The sequence below is a fragment of the Acartia tonsa genome, chromosome 2, assembly GCF_053477335.1.
Source record: "Acartia tonsa isolate MP-2025a chromosome 2, ASM5347733v1, whole genome shotgun sequence".
Classification (NCBI taxonomy): domain Eukaryota; kingdom Metazoa; phylum Arthropoda; class Copepoda; order Calanoida; family Acartiidae; genus Acartia; species Acartia tonsa.
In genome coordinates, this window is record NC_137261.1 from 23,482,353 (window position 1) to 23,501,042 (window position 18,690).

Below are 18,690 nucleotides of genomic sequence, written 5' to 3' on the forward strand. Positions count from 1 at the left end.
GTTTGTCCTACCGTTCAGAGCATGGCTTTTATGGATGTTGTCATCCTTGTTTATATCTTTAATTCACTTTCTTCTAATCTTAGCCACTCCTTCTTGTAGTGCAATTTTTGTAAGAAAGGAATATGCAACTTAGCTATAATAGAAAGTATTATCCATTCTTGATTATTTTTATGAAATGGTCCAAATCCTGTAAAAGTTCGTAGGCTAGCCTAGAAGATGGAGATTCCTAAGGTTTACCTATTCCATTATATCTATGTAAGGTTAAAGAAACCTTAGCAGTAAGGCTAGCCTAATTTTTTTTACGATTTGGCCTATTCTCTTACAGAATTTTATCATTATAATATGCTGGAATTGTAACCTAAATAGGCTAAAAAAATCATCTGCAGTTTTCGTTTAAATGGCAAAATTCTAGAATCCAAAATAATTGTAATGTTTATTTTCTTTTTGATTGGTTGTAGAATAAAAATTCCATATAGAATTTTCAATGAAAACATATAAATTTTATATAGTTTATCTATTCCTTTACACTTGTAGGTATTAAAGATAGAATCTCGTGCAACTTAATATTACTTCAAGTAAACAACATCATTATTCTAAACAAAGTTTGTGTGCAATTAATCTCACGTCTTTTAAACCTTTCTAAGGGGGAAATAATTAAGAATCTGCATGCAAAGAAACTCTTTAATAAATCACAGCTAGGCCTGGTATTTTTAAACCTAAACTTGAAATGTTATAGTCAAAGTAATTCTATAAATCTTCTTTTAAATGCGTTATAACATTAATTTAATCTCAAAGAGACCAAATTTTTCTTGGGTTATTAGCTTTTAGGGGGTGAACAAGGAAATAGTACTCCCTACACTCCGACCCTCACTTTTCTAGCACTGAAAGTCCCAAAATTGAACATAATTGGGAGGGGGAGTTTTTTTCTATACCTAACGCCTGCTTTGCCTATACCTTTGGTGCCTTAACCCTGTAGGCTACCCAGTGCCCTATTCAAATAATAGACAAACTAAAAAACTGTATGTTCATAAATGACACTGTGAGGGAAAATGCCTTTTATTTGACCTAATTTTAACTTACGGATGCTTTTAAAAAAATAAACATTTCAATCAATCAATTACTCTGATTGTCAAGATTAGCCACAAATGTTTACACATAAAAAGGAAACTTTCAATATTCCCTTTAGTGTTGTATAGAAACACTAGCGGCTACACCCCAAGCATCGAGCGGCTCTACATTGAAAGATTAAGAAAGAAAGCCTAAAACTATTTCAAGATTTAATGAAAATCAAAACAGCATAAAACCATCCCATGACCTATGTGAAGTTTCTCTAAAATGTAAAACTCAATCGGTTCAGTAGTTATTAAAATATACAGCTTCAGACATAAAAACATTATTACTTTATATAATAGGATTACATAAAAAAATGCTATCATAGTTATTTATTACATCGTATTATAGACAGGTTTCCGCGGATATTAAAATAATAAATTATAAGAGTTAAACAAGTTTTGTTAGCCCCGCGATCCGAAGGCCCGTCTAACAAAATTGGTATTTGTTTTATGACTTTTATTTTAATATTCGTATGCTGGAAAAAATGCTATTATTTTATAGATTTTTAAATCTAATGTGACTTCATGAATTTTTGTTCTCCTTTTATACCAAGTTTCATCTTTATCAATAATTTTTAGTAGCAGCGATGCTACTCTATAACAGATTTTGTTTTATTATATTTATCTAGGTTGGTCGGACCCAGGTGGAAAATCAGACTCCCATGTTTTCAAAGATCTTCTTAAAACAATGCAGGTATATTTTTCACTTGTTTAGGATAGTAGGTCAAATTTTCTACCATCACCCCTACCCCCCCCCCCCCCAACAGGAAATCCTGGATGCTGTGAGTATTGGTGCAAAAAATATGACGTAACAAAAAAAATTAGCCAATGAGAGTCCACTATAAATTTTACCATTGGTCAATAACGGCCTCTCATTGGCTATTTTTTTTGTTACGTCATATTTTTTGCACCAATACTCACAGCATCGAAATCCTGGAGAAGGAGGGGGAAAACACAAACATCTCTGCTACGCAACACTATTTTAGCATAGAGTTATATAGTTGCTCTGCACCTTAATCCTTTAGCTTCTCATAGGTCCTGGGAAGGTTTAAAACTATATGGGTGGAGAGTACCACCACCCTCCAAAGAGGAATCGCCTAAATCAAAAAAAAAATAAAGCACCTCCCAGCCGATATTTTGGTAAACAACTGATCTTAACATAGATTAAAAATCATTAAGTGCCCCTAGAGGCCTCTAGGGGGCGTAGCCGTTAGTACAAAATATAGAAACATGATAAATATTTCAATGTTAGAATATATATCTCAATAAATGTGTGGATTGGTGTTCACTCATAGCCAAACAAAATCTTAGTTTATATGCGAATTTACTCTAAAAGTCATCCTTGTGGTCGGTCCGTCAGTCAGTGACGTCTTTTTTTCCAACTTAAGTTTCCTTTTTCTCAACTTCACTTTAAATTACAATATTTAACTTCGTCGCTTAAGAACAGGTTGTGGGGAATATGGTGGGTCCATGCATTACGTGCATGATCAAATATCTCATGATTTATCGTTCTTAATTACTGACTACTTTTATACAGTGGGAGGCGTAGTGAAACAAATTAGTTGGGGGGGAAAAGACCAATTCAACGGTGTGCGGTCATTTCCGCATATTATCACATAAGCATATTGTTTTATCAATACACAATAGTGTGGCCCAAATGAAGGTCTAAATCGATTTTCAATGTGCGGAATGTAAAAATAGGTTATGTATTGTTTGTAGATTTTAGTCCTATAATTGGTTCTAAGAAAAAATCTATCGCTATCTCGTCCAATGCATATTTATTTTCACCCTTTCTTTCCCAAATTAAGATGCCTTACACCAGATATAAAGCAAAACATCAAATTTTCTGTCTGTTTGTTTACAAACATTGAAATAGAATATTAAAATCACCAGGAATAAACATATGAAGAAAAAAAGTATAAAAATTTATTTATGTACAATAACAATAATTTGGGAAAGCTAATTCATACTGCAAAATCATTGAAGAAAAATATTTAAAGATAAGCCTTACTCTTTATTCCTGGTTTAATAAAAAAAACAATGAAATTATTTTTTGCAATATTAATATTTTTATTAGTATGCTTTTTTTAAAAGTTGAATATGAGAATAAGTATATTACATATTTTTTTACCTTCATTTAATTTTTTATTTAAGTAAATTGTCTATTTATTGGCGACAATGTCTGTTGAGCCATGAAATTTATTAAAAACACTTTTTCCTATTTTATGTCTTAAAAATGTATATTTTTTAGAGTTTTTCATCATTTCTCTTCTCATAAGATTAATAGCTACTGTTTTAGTTCAATTTCTTACACAAATTATCAATTTAAATAAAACAATGTTTCTAGACGTTTTTCGGAATTATTCGGCGGGAATGGCGGTTTTGCCTACTTTTTATAATTGCTTCACATTTGAACTTTTGTTACATTACTTTAGGTTGGCAGTTCTTTAATTATTTCTTGTTAAAATCATGAAAATATGAAGATTTTGATAAAAAGCTTAAGATTGAAATTTCGAGATAAATTTTCATTGTAGAGAGGTCTAGTTTTCACTAAAAGGTCTACTTTTGAGCAGGTAACAACTTCAAGGTATCCGCAAATTAATATGGTAAAGATTTAAAAATTCATGTTTTTTTGGGCCAGTCTAATACACAAAAGCAAATTAAATTAGAAGTTGTATACAGTAGTGAGTGTAATGGATCTAAAGGGATAAGACAATGGCTGATAAATCAATATACATCCCCGATGATGATACTTAGAATAACCCCTTATGTAGATTAAAATTTGTGGTTAAAAAGTGTGAACACTCAACCTATTGATGCAACCAATTCAAATTGACTCAATCCCCAAAATTGTTAAGCTAATAAATAAGAAAACGTTATTTAAAACTTTGGGGACTATTGTCATTGCCCACTCTTTCTCTGCTGTACAAAGTTTATACTGTGTTAACAAGGACAAAAGGGATGAAAAGTAGAAAATGTTTTTTTTTCATGAAATAAAAGAAATATATTTTTTTCATTAAATAAAAAAAATATATAATTTGTATCATGTATATCAAAATATTGTAGATCCTAAATAGATTTAGCTGAGTAATTTACCACATCGTATTATAGACATCTTTCCGTGTATAATAAGTAAAAACAAGGTTCCAAATGCCTGAGCTAACAAAACTGGTGCTAATATTATGATATTTACTTACTACTCATTTAAAATTTCTGTAATATTAATAGTAATAGAGTAGCCCCGCTACTCTAAATTATTTTGTTTTATACCAACTAAGAACTAACGGCAAATTTTCAGATATTTAGATTAATTTCTTTTAAAAGAATTAATTAATGATTATTAAAATCTCAAAAGCTTTTTTTCTAAGTTTGTTTCAAAAATTAATTTAAATACTATGAAGAAAAAATACTTTATCGATGTACTTAATAGCTTAATGTACTTTTCTTCAATTTATACATGGAAACGTTTTATGGGGGCGTTGTTCAAAAAAGTGGTTTAAACACCACCAATAATTAAAATTTAAACAAAAATAAAAATCTGTATATTAATGTATTTTATATACATAGATATATTTAAATCTTTTATTACAAGCGACTTTAGATAAAGTATCAATTAATTCACATGCGTCGCATGTGTTTGAATGTATTCGCATCAATGTAAATTATGTTTGCAGGGATAAATGGAGTTGAAATATGGATCTTGAAATTGTTGGCGAATTTTATCTATAATTTAGATGTCTGTCAACCCTTAACGGTCGGGGGGTGGGGTCGTTTTTTTTTCTATCCTGTTTTTTCTATCTCATTTTCCATTTTTTCCATCCTGTTTTTTTCTATCTCATTTTCTGTGTGTGAAAGATAAAGAGCCCAAACTGCTTGACTTTTTTAAGTATGGGTGTGACACATAACTGAGAGTTGGAATTTTTTGAATATCTCCATCCTGGAGGGCACAGGATGCCAGCAAACCTGGCAGGGTCATCCAGGTAAAGAGCAAAAATATTTTTTTGACTAAAGCATTTTATCATGCCAAAATACTAAAAAATCCTCTAGTAGTACATCCTTATATAAAATACAGGTGTTCAAGTCACTTTCAGGTTCCAGGTATGATCCAACAGGTCCTGATCCTCCAGGTCTCCAGAAATCTTTAAAAGGCTCCTGTGGCCGCAATTTTTGACTTAGAGACTTCAAATTTTAAACTTAAGATTTTCTTACATGTCTACATTACATATTAAGATTTCATGAAGATCCGCCGCCGTTTTCCCGCCGACCGCCGACTGCGGCGGCTTGCAGCTGCCAAGTACAGCTGCGGCCGCAGAAATTTATATTTTGATATTTCTAATGTAAAATTTACATAAAGATAAACATTTTCTGGAAAAAAATTTTTCTTCTAGCTTCAAAAATAAGAAAATTACAGCCGTTTGAAATTTTTAAGTAAAAAAAGACCTAAAAACAAAGGTTGTTAAATAAAAGGGTGAAGGAAGCGAAAATTGACTTAGACTTATAAAGGTCGGAAATTCATTATCAAACAGGGGACTTGCACAAAAAAAATTAGCCCTCTAGCTCTGACAGGAACTGAGATAATAAGGGGGGCGTTGAACACCCCCCATCCCAAAACCGATTAAGGAGCGGCAAGGGGCCCGACTGTAAAGGGTTAATGTAACTTTTTTACTACATTTATTTTTAATTTTTTATATTTTTTAGGTATTTTCCTTATAGGATTTCAAACAGAGTGATAGATTAACAGGGAGAAAAAACAAAGTGAGTTGCAGTGTAGATTTGCTTTTAAAAATTAGTTTATTTGCCAACATTTTCCTGCCATTCAACTTTCTCCTCACCCTCAAATGGTTAAAGATTCAAAAATAAAACAAATATATTCTGTTCAAGTGTACTCTGGTTGAGAAAAATATTGGAAAATTAATCAGTATTATTCTGTTAGTGAGTAAATTCATATCAGCTTTTTAAAAGCAAAGCTTTTATATAATTAAAGTCTATCTGTCTGTATGTAAGTTTATTATTCTAGCAGAGTTAGCTCTTCTGGTTAAATTAAACAGGTTAGAATTGTCCTATTAATTTCAAACTTTGTATAATGATTCCTATAATAATTAGGTATGTTTTTGAATTGTAGCAACTTTATAATTGTTACTAAATAGAAAGTACATCTAAAACATGATGATTTTTTATTTATTCAGCTAATTTTTGGGATTCTGATTCCTATTACAACAAGGTACATTGTTATAAGCAAATCATCTCTATAAATAAGTTGAAAATGTCCTTAAAAATTCTCCTGTATTAAAGAAGATTGCAACAAATTTACTTTACTTCAAATTTTTTTTAGACCTGTGTTTAGTATTCTTCTTATTAAGTTCTGATACGCTACAAGTGTTTATGTTCGTTTGTCCTGCATTTCAAAGGTTTTCTTATATGGATGTTGCCAAATGAGGAAGTCTGTAATAAGATATGCGCCAAAGGGCAATAATAGGTAAATTTTGTTAATTTTATTATAATTCATGTATAATCATATCCATATTCCATAAAAAAATTTAAGGTGGGAGTTTGTACACTTACAGATTTCATCCTGGGACTTTCCCTCTAGGGGCTAGTGGAGCAAAACAGCTCTAGACCAGCCAATTTTGTATGTAGTCTATTACTGTAATCATAAACATATGAAAAACTTAATTGGCGTCGGCAACCGCCGTAAACGCCGAACATGGCGGTTTCCGTTATTTGCCGTTTTTCGGCGATGGTCAGAAAAATATTTTTTTGTTATGTAAACTAAGAGTTCGTCCTAAAATTTGGTTATCATAGCTTTAGATTTGGCCGCTCTACAGCTGTTTTTATATTTAGCGGCTGGCAAAAAAAATGAAATAAGGGGGGAGGGGGGAAGTTAGTACACTTATAGGAAATGAAATTCAATAGCAAATTTTGCCCTGGCTTGTTTTTCTAGTTATCAACCTAATTCTTTTTGTAAGCTCTCTTACATGACTGGATCTACCCATAAAACTTTAAAAATTTAATTTTGTGACTTTCCCTCTAGGGGCTAGTGGGCCAAAATAACCCCCCAAACACAATAAATTTAGGTTCTGAGCTTATTTTTAGAGATATTGAGATGATTTTTTTTTCCAGAAAACTTTTTTATCATAACCAAACTAAGTAAACATTACAGATTTCATTTTGAGACTTTCCCTCTAGGGGCTAGTGGAGCAAAAGACTCCCAAACAGTAGAAATTTTAGTTCTAAGCTTATTTTTAAAGATATTGAGATGATTTTTTTCAGAAAACTTTTTTAACATAACCAAACTAAGTAATCATTACGGATTTCATTTTAGAACATTCCTTCTAGGGGCTAGTGGAGCAAAAGACCCCAAAACACTGATATTTAGGTTCTGAGCTTATTTTTAAAGATATTGAGATGATTTTTTTTGTAGTAAACCTTTTAACATAACCGTACTAAGTAATCATTATAGATTTCATTTTGGAACTTTCCCTCTAGAGGCTATTGGAGCAAAAGACCCCCCAAACACTAACATTTTAAATCTGAGCTTATTTTTAAAGATATTGAGATGATTTTTTTTCCAGAAAACTTTCTTAACATAACCAATTAAGTAATCATTACAGATTTCATTTTGAGACTTTCTTTCTAGGGGCTAGTGGAGCATAAGACCCCCAAACACTAAAAAATTAAGTTCTGAGCTTATTTTTAGAAATATTGAGATGATTTTTTCCAGAAATCTTTCTTAACATTACCGTACTAAGTAATCAATACAGAATTCATATTGGGAATTTCCTTTTAGGAGCTAGTTGAGCAAAAGACCCCACAAACATTAAAAATTTAGGCTCTGAGCTTAATTTTAGAGATATTGAGATGTCTGTCCATCTGTCTGTCAGTCTGTCCATCAGTCCATCAGTCTGTCAGTCAATAATACTTTTGGGAAAATGTGATTTTCTAAGCTGCCATTTAAGATAGAAGGCTAAAATTCTTTGTCAACATTTAATTTGTTGAAAAACTGCTTAATACAGGATAATGTTTATGGACATACTTACATTTTTAGGACTTGATTATAGAGTTGCTTCGCTTATAACATTATAGTTTGTTGTCCCAGGAATTAATACACCAAAAATCAGATCAATCGGATGATTAGATCACAAAAAATTTGTTGTTAAAAAAGTAAAAAAATCAACATGTTTAAAATGGACGTAGGGACATTTTGGTAATGGTTATAGAGTTGCTACGCTTTCTAAGTCGTACCTAACTATTAAAGGAATCACCATTCAAAATTTGAAATCGATAGGACAATTCTAACATGCCTAAATTAACGAAAAAAGCTATCTGTTACGGACGGACGGACGGACCGACGGACGGACGGACCGACCCTAATTATAGAAAAGCTTCGCTTTTAAAAAGAATATTTAGCAATCCTCATAAGAAAATAACAGGATGTTTGTTTAATAGGGGGGAACTTCAACGCCCCCCCCCCCCAAACCTATTAAGGTCCAGAAAGGGTACCGACTGTTTAGGGTTAAACATAGAGTAAATTCGCTACTAAAACTTAAACTCTAAAGTCATCCTAGATGTAACACGAATGTTATTTAGTTTCCTGCGAAGTTGTCTCCGATACAACCGCTAATTTTTAAAATCAAATTAATGTTTTTGTTATCAAAATAATAATCCTTTAATAATTTTTAGTGCAATTAAATATAGAATGTAAATATTCTAAATAGAAAAAAATTATTTCTATCTAGGCGTTGCAAAGTTTTAAGTTCGCCAAATTTGAGATATGCCAGAAAGCCGGACCCACCTTTTTCCCCACAACCTAAGAACAAACATAGAACGTTTTGGCTCTCAACTTTATTAAATGCTAAGAATCATGCCAATTTGACAAGGGAATATTTACTAGTAAAATCAGGCCACTTTCTTAGCTAATAATAAAACCTAATATTCAATTAAAGACGTACAGACTGTCTGACCTTAGTTCAAACTTCAAGGGATCCTGTCATTTTAACCTTAAGTAAAAGTTAAGCTACTGCGTTTTTGATAAAATGTAGATGTATTTTTGTCAATTACTGTATTAGATTACAAGCGGCTACGCCCCCAAAGGCCTTCAGAGCACTTAAGATTGGAGTTAAAATCGATAACTCAATTTTTATAGGGGCGATTTCTGAAGATACCCTGTAAAGGAGAAACATATTAGTTAAGTGGTTAGCTAGTATAGACATAATTGTTTCTGTTGCAATTATAACATGATTGTGCTTACCAATTATATGAAACAATTTGGATGTGCGGAAACTATTGCACACCCAAGTATGTACGTGTAATAAATGGTCCTTACACAAAAATTTGAATATGTATAAATGTAAGAATAATTTGATCTGTCATTCACCAGGGGTTTGGAGCCGCAAATTTAGCGGATTTTTTTTGCGGGAAGCAACAATAAGAAATAGAATGTGAATGTGATAATTATAGTTCCATATCATGGTCGTGCAGAAAGGGAGGTGTATCGACCCCATGGAAAAACTAAGGGGGGTTAAAAAAATATTTTGATAAATTTGGAGCAAACCCTGGTAAAAACCCTGTGTTCGCTACAACACGGCGCATTTTATTTCATATTTCTAAACCAGAAATCTTTTTTTCTGAAACAACCTATAAATGTATAAGGTCCGGAATTTTAAAGTTAGGGGGAGATTTGAAATCTGCATCAAATTTTGAGGATTTTTTATAAAATTCGATTTTTCTATAATTCTTTATCTAAAAGCGGAAATGCAATTTAAGTTAATTAATTTTGGCATCTGTGATTGGTGGATTTAAAAAATCTGCGCTCTGATTGGATGGCGTACATCATTCAACCAATTAGAGCGCAGGTAGTTTAAAATCCACCTATCCTATTGGTCAAAATTAATTAACTTAAAATGCATTTCCGCTTTTAGATAATGATACAAAAAACAAATTTTATAAAAAATCCTTAATATTTGATGCAGATTTCAAATCTCCCCCTAACATTAAAATTCCGGAAAACTTATATATCTTAGAAAACAGTTCGTTTTGAAAACTGAAACTAATTCGTTCCAACTTGAGGGGCTAAAATGATAAAGCTAGATCTTTTTTTAAAATGTTGCAGCTCCAAGTAAAAGAATGGCTCCGGAAGCTCTTTATAGTGCCTGTAAAAATGACGTCATACAATACAAATGATCAATGATAGGTTAATGGCAGGCTAGTATAAATTTTAATTGACCAATGGTAGGCCAGTATGACGTAATTTTCTATATGCACTATAAAAATCTTCACGGCTCCGGCACTCAACCACTTTCGGTTATGTGACCGAGCTACATATACTTTGTACATTTTTACATTCAGCTCCACGTTTTTTAAGAAATGCATTCCTTTATTGTTAAAAAATGTTACATAATGATTTTTTAGAAGAATATCTAGATATTTTTTATGACACATTAACATAACATAGATTAGTAAAATTCAATAAAAGGCAGTATTTGATATTTAGAAAATGACTTTCGGTCAATAAACGTCACCATATTTAATAAAAAATAACGAGGATGACAGTATTAAAAAGATCGCAACCCTTGCACTATAAAAGTAACAAAATTGGACAGTACATATAAATAATAACGATAAATTTTTATAGGAAAGCTTTGCTTCAAAAAGTTTGAGCAATAAATATTTTAAAGGGTACAAAGAGTAGTCCATAAAGCAGCTTATAGGCCCATCAAAATTGACGTCATACAATACAATTTATATTATATGACGTCATTTTTGTTTAGGCACTATAAGCTGCTTTGTAGTCCATTCTTTAATCCGACTAAAAAACGATCTACTAAACTTTGCCTTTGGCATTGTTCTTTTTATTTGTATTTCAATATGTTGAATTGTGTTCTTATTTTTAGTAGCGAAGCTACTCTATAATTCACTATGTCCGTCCGTCCGTCCGTCCGTCAGTCAGTCCGTCAGTCAGTCCGTCCGTAACGCTATGGGGGAAATGGGATTTACTCAGCTCCTATAAAAGATAGGATTCTGAAATTTTTTGACAACATTCCCATCATTAAGGAGCACAATTAACTACAAAACATCAAAGGCGGTCGGACGGCTTTTTAGCAGGTTTTAGGCTATTTTTTTAATTTTGCACATTTTCCCCCATATCTTTGGTGTTTATGGTCCGATTTTCAAAATTTTTTCAGTTAAAGATATCAAAATTAAATTTTCCGTCGTTTGGAGAAAACAATAATGACGGTCAGACTGCCTTTTTGCAGGTTTTTGGCTATTTTTATATTTTTTACATTTTCTCCCATATCTTTGGTGTTTATGATCCGATTTTCAAAATTTTTTCAGTTATACATATCAAAATCAAATTTCACATTGTTTGAAGAAAACAACTATGACAGTCAGACTGCCTTTTTGCAGGTTTTTGGCTATTTTATAATTTTTACATTTTCCCCCATATCTTTGGTGTTTTTAGTCCGATTTTCAAAATTTTTTCAGTTAAAAATATCAAAATTAAATTTTCCGTCATTTGGAGAAAACAATAATGACGGTCAGACTGCCTTTTTGCAGGTTTCTGGCTATTTTTATATTTTTTACATTTTCCCACATATCTTTGGTGTTTTTAGTTCGATTTTCAAAATTTTTTCAGTTAAAGATATCAAAATTAAATTTCACGTCGTTTGAAGAAACAACCATGACGGTCAGTCCCATCCACAAAATTTTGTGCTTCGCTACGTATGGATGTTGTCATCCTTGTTTTAAAATTTAAATTGTAATTTTGATTGTGAACATGAATGAAATAAAAATAAGTTTAATAAAAGAAACCAAATAAAATATGTTCTCCGCAATTGTAAAATAAAATATTCTGGACAAGAAATATTACTTCCAGGAAAACTGATAACTCTCCATATTTCCAGGGATTATGAGATAAGTAAATACTCCATCAACATAAAATTTTATTTCAAATGTTACTTTAATAATAATGTTAAACTACAACCATCTCTTTGATTAATATTTTAGAGCATCTTAGAAAGTCACAAGTCTTGAGTTTCTGCAGAATTTTCACCACAGTACATCGGACGGACAAAAATAGTTATAGAGTTATCTACTGGTCTTAGAAGCCTTAAAGCAGCCGAGAAAATAAAACATTTTCCCTAACACTTTTCTGAAATACAGACAATCATTTGAAATGGAATTATATTATAGCTTCTTCTCTAAAAACTTAAATAATAATTAAAATTATTTTTACAGGATCTTGGAATTTATAATTTACAAGCTGTGATTTGGTGTGTGACGCCCCAACCTAGAATGGACGCAAATTTACAGGTAATTTAAATTCGATCATCTTTTAATAAACAAATCAGGTAAGTCTTTTAGATCTTAAGCATCATTCTTTTGCTTTTTGCAATTTTTGCTAGTCAAAAATAATCTTTGGCAAAACAATTTTTGTAGGTAGACTGACTTAAGAACAGTTTGGGGTAAAAGTAGGGATATTACGGGTAAAAAACAATGGGTGAAATAATGTCCCCAATGATGAAAAACAAAATAAACACTTCTGTAGATAAAATTTATTGGTTGTACAGTATCCAAAGTTATTTAGCCATCGTGGTTTATAGACGTTGGGCACTAGCGCAATTAACATTCCTATGTCCCCTCCTTACTTGGTTAAAGTTATTTTTTTAAATGAAAAATTCCTCCCTAAAATTAAAATTTCATAAAAAGTAAAAAGGTGTAAATCTTTAAAATTTTGTCAGGCCCAGGCACGATTTATTCATGAGTTTACTGAAGAAAACGAAAAGAAAAAGATTTGGAATAATGTGATTATAGTGAGCAAAGGAAAGGTAAATATATCAATTATTCAAATTATCTTACAATACAAAATTTTATGTAATGTATTTTTTGAAATAGAAACTTTTCTACATTTTTGGTTAGTCCGTCCGCCATTTTAGACCTTTAAAAATCGTCGTTTTGCCTTCAAACTTAAATTATAAATTCTTAAAGCTATATTGTACAATTTAGAAAGCATAGCAACTCTATAATCATCACCAGAAAGTCCTTTTTTTCTAAAAAATGAATAATCCAATCATCGTGTTTTTTCATTGTGATTCTTAGGCCGACAAGATGCAATATCTTAATCAAGTCCCAATAAAATCAAATATGAAACAGTTATACAACATGTTTACAAATAATTTTGTTTGACTTCTAAATTAATATTCTGCTTCTTTCAATTGATGAAACTCTATAAATGTTAAAAGTTCCTTCTCCTACTGTCTTACTTGTTGAACTTTGCTTTTATGGATGTCTTTATCCTTTTCTCCTTTTTTTTCATAACAATAAAACACGTTGCTATTCTTTGAAAAATATATTTTTCTTTTTCGATAAGAGATTACATATTATATATTTATCTAAGTTTAATTCGATTGCTGGGAAATTGACATTTTTTTAGTGGTGGGGAGGGAATTAAATCGTTAAAATGTGAGTTTTTACCTCCCGCCTCGAAAAGAAAAAAAGAACAATTTAGGAGGATGGTAATGACCCTCCCCAGTAAACAATTGCTTTTTCCAAGGTGCACAAGAATTTGGAAGAGGATTGTCAGGGGGCGCGCACCGCAGCCACAAGCCTCTGGGTACACGCACAACCCATTTGTCTGGGCTGGGAACTCGCCACCCCTGAAATTGTCCAAGGCACAGAACCTAAGTAAGTAATTTAATGATTTATAGACTAGACCTGCAAAAAGATGTACTATAAGTGTAAAGCTCTCAAAAAAAGTCAATAGGCTTGTTTGGTACAGCGAAAGTGTCTTGTGTGACGTCATAAAAATACGTCTATTATCCATATCTTTTTTAGGGGTTTCCTTACTCATTTCTTCTCTCATCTTTTCTTTTTAGACGTATTTTTATGACATCACACATGACACATGACAAATTTTGATATTCTTACTAATTATTTAAAATTGATTCTTTGTAGCCAAGCTTCTCTATAATTTCAAATGTCTGTTCGATTTTCTTGGCTGCTATTTAAGACTTTCGCCTGTTTTTTTTTGTGTGTGAAGAATCAACATTCTAATTAGCATAATAAGTATATTATTTTTCGGGTCTGTATATCTATCTTTAAGGCTTTTGCGGACATAACAATTTCTTAAAAATTTACTCACCTGACATTAGAGATAGACAGCCGTTTTTTTGAAAAGATTATTTTGACCAATGACCAAGCATCTACTCTTGATAACACATCGATTTTAAAACTTTTATAAAAAATTTTGTGTAAGGTTGCTATACAACTCAAAACATCCGTCTGTCTTCCTGTAAATGTCACCTTTTCTTATATTCTAAATTAAGAGCTTTGCTTTTTATGGATGTTGTTGTCCATGTTTCCAAAGCAGAATATAGTGCCTAATAAAAATAACGTCATACACTGTAATTGACCAATGGTAAAATGTATACTGGCCTATCATTTGTATTGTATGACATCATTTTTTATTAGGCACTGTAAAATTGACCAGCTTCATGTTTTTTTTTTATATAATTGTAGACTGCGTAGAGAAATACTGCGAATATACACGGAGGAAGAAATAAGAGGAGCTATGGAAGTTGCTATTGACTCTTTACCTCCCCCAATACAGGCACACAACATACATGCACAACATTGAACCTACGATCGTTGATCAACACGTAGTGCATCTGCTCATCGTCGGGAAGGTCATAGGTTCAACCTCGGCTTCACGCCGCGTCGAAAAAACAAGTAAAAACTGGTTCCTACTGCTGCTATGTCAGGTGCGCAACCTTGCACAGGGCCTATCAAATAATGGGCGTGTAATCAAAGAGTTGGTTGTCAGATGGGTGTTACTTAACCTAATACCCCATGTGTTTGTACTTTATAAGTTTAAAGATTGGTACAGGCACGGATTTTTCTAATTTAAAATTTTTTGTAGCAATAAAAAATATTAGATGGCTACTTTTGTAATCGTACTATACCATTTCTTAAAATAAAAAAAGCCACAACTTTACAGAAAAGAGATTTTATTTAACTCACGGAAAATTTTATTTCGAGTGAGAAAACAAACTATTTTAATCTATAATACAAAGTAGAACGATGTCTGTCTGTTTGTTTGTTTGTTTGTCTGTCTGTCTGTTTGTAGCGAAGGATCTCGCTAACCACTGAACCGATCGGGTTCTCCTTAACAGGGTAGATTCTCATATGTCCCTGGAAGGTTTATAACTATTTTGGGGGAGGGTACCACCACCCTCCCTAGAGAAATTAAATTTTTTTTAAAATTTCTCAATTTTAGAAAGAGAGTTCAACGAAAAACAAACATCAAACGTAAATTTTTTTTACTTTTTCTTTTAAAATCTAAAATAAGAAATTGAATTACTAAATTCGACTCTCTCCGCCTCAAGTGCCCCTAGAGGCCTCTAGGGGGCGTAGCCGCTAGTATCTTATATTATAAGAAAAGAAAAGAAAATCAAAAATATTTATATGCATATATTTATATCTAAACAATCAATTATTCAAAAAGATTTTAATACATTAATATAAAAATAACATTTTCCGAACTTTTTATACATATAGAATGTAAATAATAAATTTTCTTAAGATTTTTTTATTGTACATAAAGGTAAGTATATTTAGTAAATCGTAATTTTTAAAAGCGAAGCTTTTCTATAATTAGGGTCGGTCCGTCCGTACGTCCGTCCGTCCGTAACGGATAGCTTTTTTCGTTAATTTAGGCATGTTAGAATTGTCCTATCGATTTCAAACTTTGCATGGTGATTCCTTTAGTAGTTAGGTACGATTTAGAAATTCTATAATCATTACCAAAATGTACGTACGTCCATTTTAAACACGTCGATTTTTTTACTTTTTTAACAACAAATTTTCATGTGATCTAATCATCCGATTGGTCTTATTTTTGGTATATTAATTCCTGGGACAACAAAGTATAATGTTATAAGCGAAGCAACTCTGTAATCAAGTCCTAAAAATGTAAGTATGTCCATAAACATTATCCTGTATCAAGCAGCTTTTCAACAAATTCACTTATAATTTTGGTTCGACTCTTATACATTTATATTCTGATTATTCAGTTCTGACACTATACAAATGTTTATGTCCGTGTTTGTCCTACCGTTTCACTCCCTTCCGCTCATTTTTCAACAAATATTTATATGAAATAATTGTGACATCAACTTTATTATGAAATATGGATGTCTATGGCGATTAAGAACAATGTTTTAGGCGTAGCATCTTCATAGGAACGTCTCTAAATTTTAGCCCGAGCTGGATCTTTAAATCATTTTAGTGGTGAGCCAGATCGTGGTGAGCCAACGTTCCACCAATGAGAGCACAGCATTTTATGAAATGCCGCGCTGTGATTGGCTGAAATTCGGCTCACCCTAATCTGGCTCACCACTAAAATGATTTAAGGATCCAGCTCCGTTCATATTCTACATTTAAGCAAATTTAGTCGTCTTAGCTCAGCTATTATGGATGTTGCCATTCTATTTTTTTAGAATTTTCACATATAATGTAGAATGTAGCTGCCAGGGAATTAAAGGGATAAGACATTGGCCGTTAATTTATGTACTTCCCCAATGATGACGTACAAAATTACCCCTTCTGTAGCGTAAAGTTGGTTTAAACGTATGAACACTCAACTCAGTAAACCAACTAATCAAAATTCACGGAAGTCCCCAAAGTTGTAAAGCCAACGAATAAGAAAACGTTATTATAAAACTTTGGGGATAGTCCATTGTCCCCTCCCTCCGTGAGTAGCTGCGTTGCTACACTATAATAGTGTAAGATGTATGTATGTTGGTGTTTGAACAGGTTGTATTTGCCAACCAGAAGTGCCTTTCCTGCGGACAGGTAAATATTTTTCAAGCAACGTCCACAATAGAATGATTAATCAGGGATCTAAAGGGATAAGACAATGGCCGATAAATTGATATACATTCCCAATGATTACACACAAAAATACTCCTTCTGTAGATTAAAATTGGTGGTTGAAACACTCAACTTGATACACCAACCATTAAAATTCAGTAAGCCAACGAATAAGAAAATGTTATTCTAAAACTTTGGGGACTAGATTGATAAACAGCAGCCCATTGTCCCCCCCTCTCTCTCTCTGATGCTTAATATATCAAAAAAAGGCAAAATCCTATAGATACACTCATTAAAAGCTAGATAAACACAAGGATGACAACATCCATAAAAGCGAAGCACTGAAATGGTAGGACAAACAGACATTAACACTTGTATTGTGTCAGAACTGAATAATCAGAATATAAATGTATAAGATTCGAAGCAAAATTGTAAGTAAATTTGTTTAAAAACTGCTTGTACCGAATAATGTTTATGGACATACTTACATTTTTAGGACTTTATTATAAAGTTGCTTCGTGTATAATATTGTACTTTGTTGTCCCAGTAATCAGTATACAAAAAATCAGATCAAACGGATAATTAGATCACATAAAAATTTGTTGTTAAAAAAGTAGAAAATCAACATGTTTAAAATGGACGTACGGACATTCTGGTAACGCTTTCTAAATCGTACCTAACTATTACAGGAATCATCATGCAAAGTTTGAAATCGATAGGACAATTCTAACATGCCTAAATCAACGAATAAAAGCTATCTATCTCGGACGGACGGACGTACGGACCAACCCTAATTATAGAAAGCTTCGCTTTTAATAATTGTAAAGAGTAAAAGTAAAATTAAACTTTCTTCAAACATTTATGATTTTTTTTAGAGATTTAAGTATTATTTCAATTTGAATAATATAATTGTTCTCTGTTATGTTTGGTATTTTATTTTTAAAGTTTACTTGTTCTGACTTTTCTCTGAGCTAACAACACATTTTTTTTTCTTAAATCTTCTCAAAATTTTATACTTACAAAACTTGTGTGCTATCAAATTACAATCCAATGCTATTTGTTGTTTTATGTTTTATTTTATATCTAACTCAAAGAAATTTGTATTTGATTCTAATAGGAAAAAGAAATTTAAAATATGTTTTTTTAGAAGAAAATCCATTAAAAGTATATGACATACTTCCATCAGTACTTGAAGTACAACATTAATCCCATTAATTGAAGAATAAAATTAGAGATTAGGACAATTTGTAATTTGCGAATCTGGGAGAAATAGAATGGATTTACATAATACCAAGATCAGCTGAAATAAATTTCCTATTCGAGCCCTAGTTTCCTAAAGTGTTCAGCAGATAACCCAATTATTGCAGACCCTATTTTCAGCGACTCCGGTCAAATGGAAAAGCGATTTAATGTATAAACGATTTATACATTATACATTCAAAAATTTTAATTTTTCAAATTTTGATTTTTTTGAAGTTTGAAGCTTTTTTAGCTAGTAGCAAATATTGAGATAGGACGCGGAAGCTACGCACACTTTCGGAAACTAAATTCAGTTCATCAATACCAAGGATACTGGAATAAACATTCTACAATTTTGATAATTTTAAATTGGTATCAACTTGTATTTCTATTAAACGGGGTTTAGAGAGGACAACATGATGTTTGTCTGTCTCTAGGGTAGTATCTGCTAGTAATAGAGAAAGCGATAAAA

General features: G+C 31.8%; 1 protein-coding gene across 4 annotated transcripts in view; it reads left to right on the top strand.

Annotated features, from left to right (window-relative positions):
* LOC145306941 (uncharacterized) overlaps nucleotides 1-18,690 on the top strand; it is a 49,842-nt gene that overhangs the window by 10,515 nt on the left and 20,637 nt on the right. For 2 of the 4 annotated variants that reach the window (XM_080149295.1, XM_080149303.1), the window contains exons 5-10: nucleotides 1,742-1,806; nucleotides 12,348-12,422; nucleotides 12,851-12,937; nucleotides 13,663-13,793; nucleotides 14,628-14,718; nucleotides 16,923-16,961. In XM_080149295.1, coding sequence (XP_080005421.1) covers nucleotides 1,742-1,806; nucleotides 12,348-12,422; nucleotides 12,851-12,937; nucleotides 13,663-13,793; nucleotides 14,628-14,718; nucleotides 16,923-16,961 — 488 coding nt within the window. Of the gene's footprint in view, nucleotides 1-1,741; nucleotides 1,807-12,347; nucleotides 12,423-12,850; nucleotides 12,938-13,662; nucleotides 13,794-14,627; nucleotides 14,719-16,909; nucleotides 16,962-18,690 lie in introns of all 4 variants that reach the window. The other 2 variants (XM_080149281.1, XM_080149288.1) reach the window with 1 other exon arrangement.